This window comes from Nicotiana attenuata, chromosome 8, assembly GCF_001879085.1.
Source record: "Nicotiana attenuata strain UT chromosome 8, NIATTr2, whole genome shotgun sequence".
NCBI classification, from domain to species: Eukaryota; Viridiplantae; Streptophyta; class Magnoliopsida; order Solanales; family Solanaceae; genus Nicotiana; species Nicotiana attenuata.
In genome coordinates this window covers 13731210-13734101 of record NC_031996.1, presented here as the reverse complement: position 1 = coordinate 13734101, position 2892 = coordinate 13731210, and the positions used below count along the sequence as shown (strand labels likewise).

General features: G+C 38.7%; 1 protein-coding gene across 1 annotated transcript; it reads right to left on the bottom strand.

Annotated features, from left to right (window-relative positions):
- LOC109231502 lies at positions 1990-2819 on the bottom strand. Its single transcript, XM_019397162.1, has 2 exons — positions 2606-2819; positions 1990-2537 (listed from the first exon to the last, which is right to left on the bottom strand). Exons 1-2 carry the CDS (start codon positions 2817-2819, stop codon positions 1990-1992), a joined length of 762 nt encoding a protein of 253 aa, XP_019252707.1.

Genomic DNA, 2892 nt, shown 5'->3' with positions numbered 1-2892 from the left:
CCAAAGCAAAGCACTAAAAAGTCAAGTTGTGGCACCTTAAATTGACTAGTGTAGTTGCTTAAGTTTTGAATCTTAGAGTGTCAATAAAAATAAATAAATATATCTTTTTTCAAATTTATCGGGGCCCGGTGATCCTCTACGCAAAGGGTAGGTCCGCCTCTGCCCACAACCACTCATGTGATATACCTTCTTACGTACGTATCACAGATTCACAATACACAATCTGTTATAAATCACTTTTTTGTTTCGTATTTAAAAATTAAGTATTAATCAACAAGGATAACAGTACAAAGCGTAGCATAGCATCTCCCAGCTAGCTATTCTCTACAAGGAATACCCAAGAAGCTAATACTATCTGGTCCTCATGTCCCTTATACAAGCAGTATCCAAAGAAACACAAAAAATACTATGACTACTTTTTTTTTGAGAAACATAGGTTATGTATCAAATCCTTTACTTTCCTATCTGCCCTGAAATAGCATATGCACACAATCTCCCTTGCCAAGGCTTCATGTTCTCTACTTGCACCTTCAAATATTTGACTATTTCTTTCTCTCCATAGCACACGTATATATTCACCGTACACCATTTTAAGGAGCATTGCTGAATCTATCTTCCCCTTTGAGTGCTGAATGATAAACTAGAAATACTGTACCCAAGTGTTGGGAACAATGGTGTGGAATTGAGCCCATTGAGATAGCCTGGTCCATAATCTGTTAGCATATTCACATTCTACAAATAAGTATTCCCTTGTTTCATTATCGAACTGGCACAATACACATGTCTCATCCATATGGAGACCCCATCCCTTCAGCCTATCTTTTGTTAGCAGCCTTCCATGGTTCTGTAGCCACATGATAAATATGGCTTTAGGTCTAGCATTGTTCTGGAACATTAAGCCTCTTCAATCCATCTTAGGGTGCATTGCTATTAGTTGTAAGTATATGTGCTTGATCATACTTTTTTGTTCATCAAGTGGTCTGTGAAGTTGGTTGATGATTTGTTTAGATTCAAGGATCTTCCTTCTCATCCAGCTTTCACTATGAGAATGCTCATATCATCAAGCCTTTGCCCTTTAACATAATAATCATGGATCCACCTGATCCACATCTTATCTTGCTTATGAGTTAGGTCCCAGTAGGAACTTGGCAATTGCAGCATTATTCCACACCTGCAGATTAGTAAGGTTGAGTCCCCCTACAGATTTAGGGAGGTATACCTTTTCCCAAACAAGCAGTGATTTTTTGGTAATCACATTTCCACCAGACCATAGGTAGCTTCTACAGTAATCTTCAATCAATTTGACAACCTTAACTGGTAGTGTAAGCAACTGAGCCCAATAAGATTGTATTCCAAACAACACTGTTTGCACCAACTGAGCTCGGCCAACATTGGATAATTTCTTTGTTGTCCAGGATGTTATTTTTGCTACCATTTTGATAATGAGGGGCTGTCACTGAAGAATAGAGAGCTTTTTAGCGTCTAGTGGAACCCCTAAGTATTTAAAAGGTAATTGCCCCTGAAAGTAACCAAGAGCTTGAATGATAGTTATCTTTTGTATAGGATCCATACCCCCACAATAGATTGCACTCTTTGACAAATTAGCCTTTAGTCCTGAGGCAGATGAGAATGTCCTAAAATAATTATGGAGCCTCTACACTGATTCTAGCTCACCCCTGGCGAATAGTAATAAGTCATCCGCAAAGCATAAGTGAGTGATGCCCAGTTTGCTACATTGAGGGTGGTACTTGAACTGTTTATCCTGTTTCAGTTCATTGAGTAGTTGACTCAAATACTCCATAGCAATAGCAAATAAGAACGATGACATTGGATATCCTTGCCTCAATCCCTTAGTTGTATTAAAAGGCTCTACTGATTCTCCATTTAACAGAATGGAGTAATTAACTGTTCTCACACAAGCCATTATCTATTTTATAAATTTCTCGGGGAAAGACAGTCCCTCAAGAACCTGCTCTAAGTATATCCATTCTACAGAGTCATAAGCCTTCTTAAGTCCACCTTTATCATGCATCTAGGAGAAATGTGCTTCCTGTTGTATGACTTAACAAGCTTATGAGCTAATATTATGTTGTCTGTTATTCTTCTCACCGGGATGAAGCCTGCTTGTGAGTCCGAGATGATATGACTCATAACTTTTTGCATTCTTCGAGTTATGACTTTGGAAATCAGCTTATACAATACTGTGCAACATGATATGAGTCGATAATACTGTATCTGGTTGGCAACTTTTGGCAGTAAGGTGAGTGTGGTGCAATTTATGGCCCTGTCTATGATCCCTGTATCAAAGAATTCCTTCACTGCTTCACAGACATCTTTCTTGATAATGGGCAATGATCTCTTAAAAAATAAAGCATTAAACCCATCTATCCTTGGGGCTTTACAGTCCCCAATTGCATTCAACCGATCATAGATTTCTGACTCTGTAACATTGGCACACAATTCTGTCTGTTGTGCATGTGATAAACAAGGACCATTCCTCATATCCAATCTATTGACAGCTGGTAAGCTAGGTGTTGCTGTCCCATCAAGGATTCATAAGAGTCAACAAGTTCAGCTTTGATTGCTCTTGGGTCTTGTAGTTTACCACCTGTTAAAGAGTTAATCTCAAGAATCTGCTTCTGAGTTTGCTTTTCCTTCATTATGGCGGTGAAATATTTGTTGTTTGAGTCACCCAGCCTAATCCAAGTAGCCCTGGACATTTTCTGCAATGCATTTTCCTCTATTAATGACCATTTCTCCAATTGATGTAGGCATTCTTTCTTCTGATCAGCTAGGGTATCAGAATAGTGGGTCTGCATTGCTTCTTGAATCTCTTTCAGAGTTTTTCTGACTTGTGTAATTTTTCCTATCACCCCTTTAAACTCAACCGGG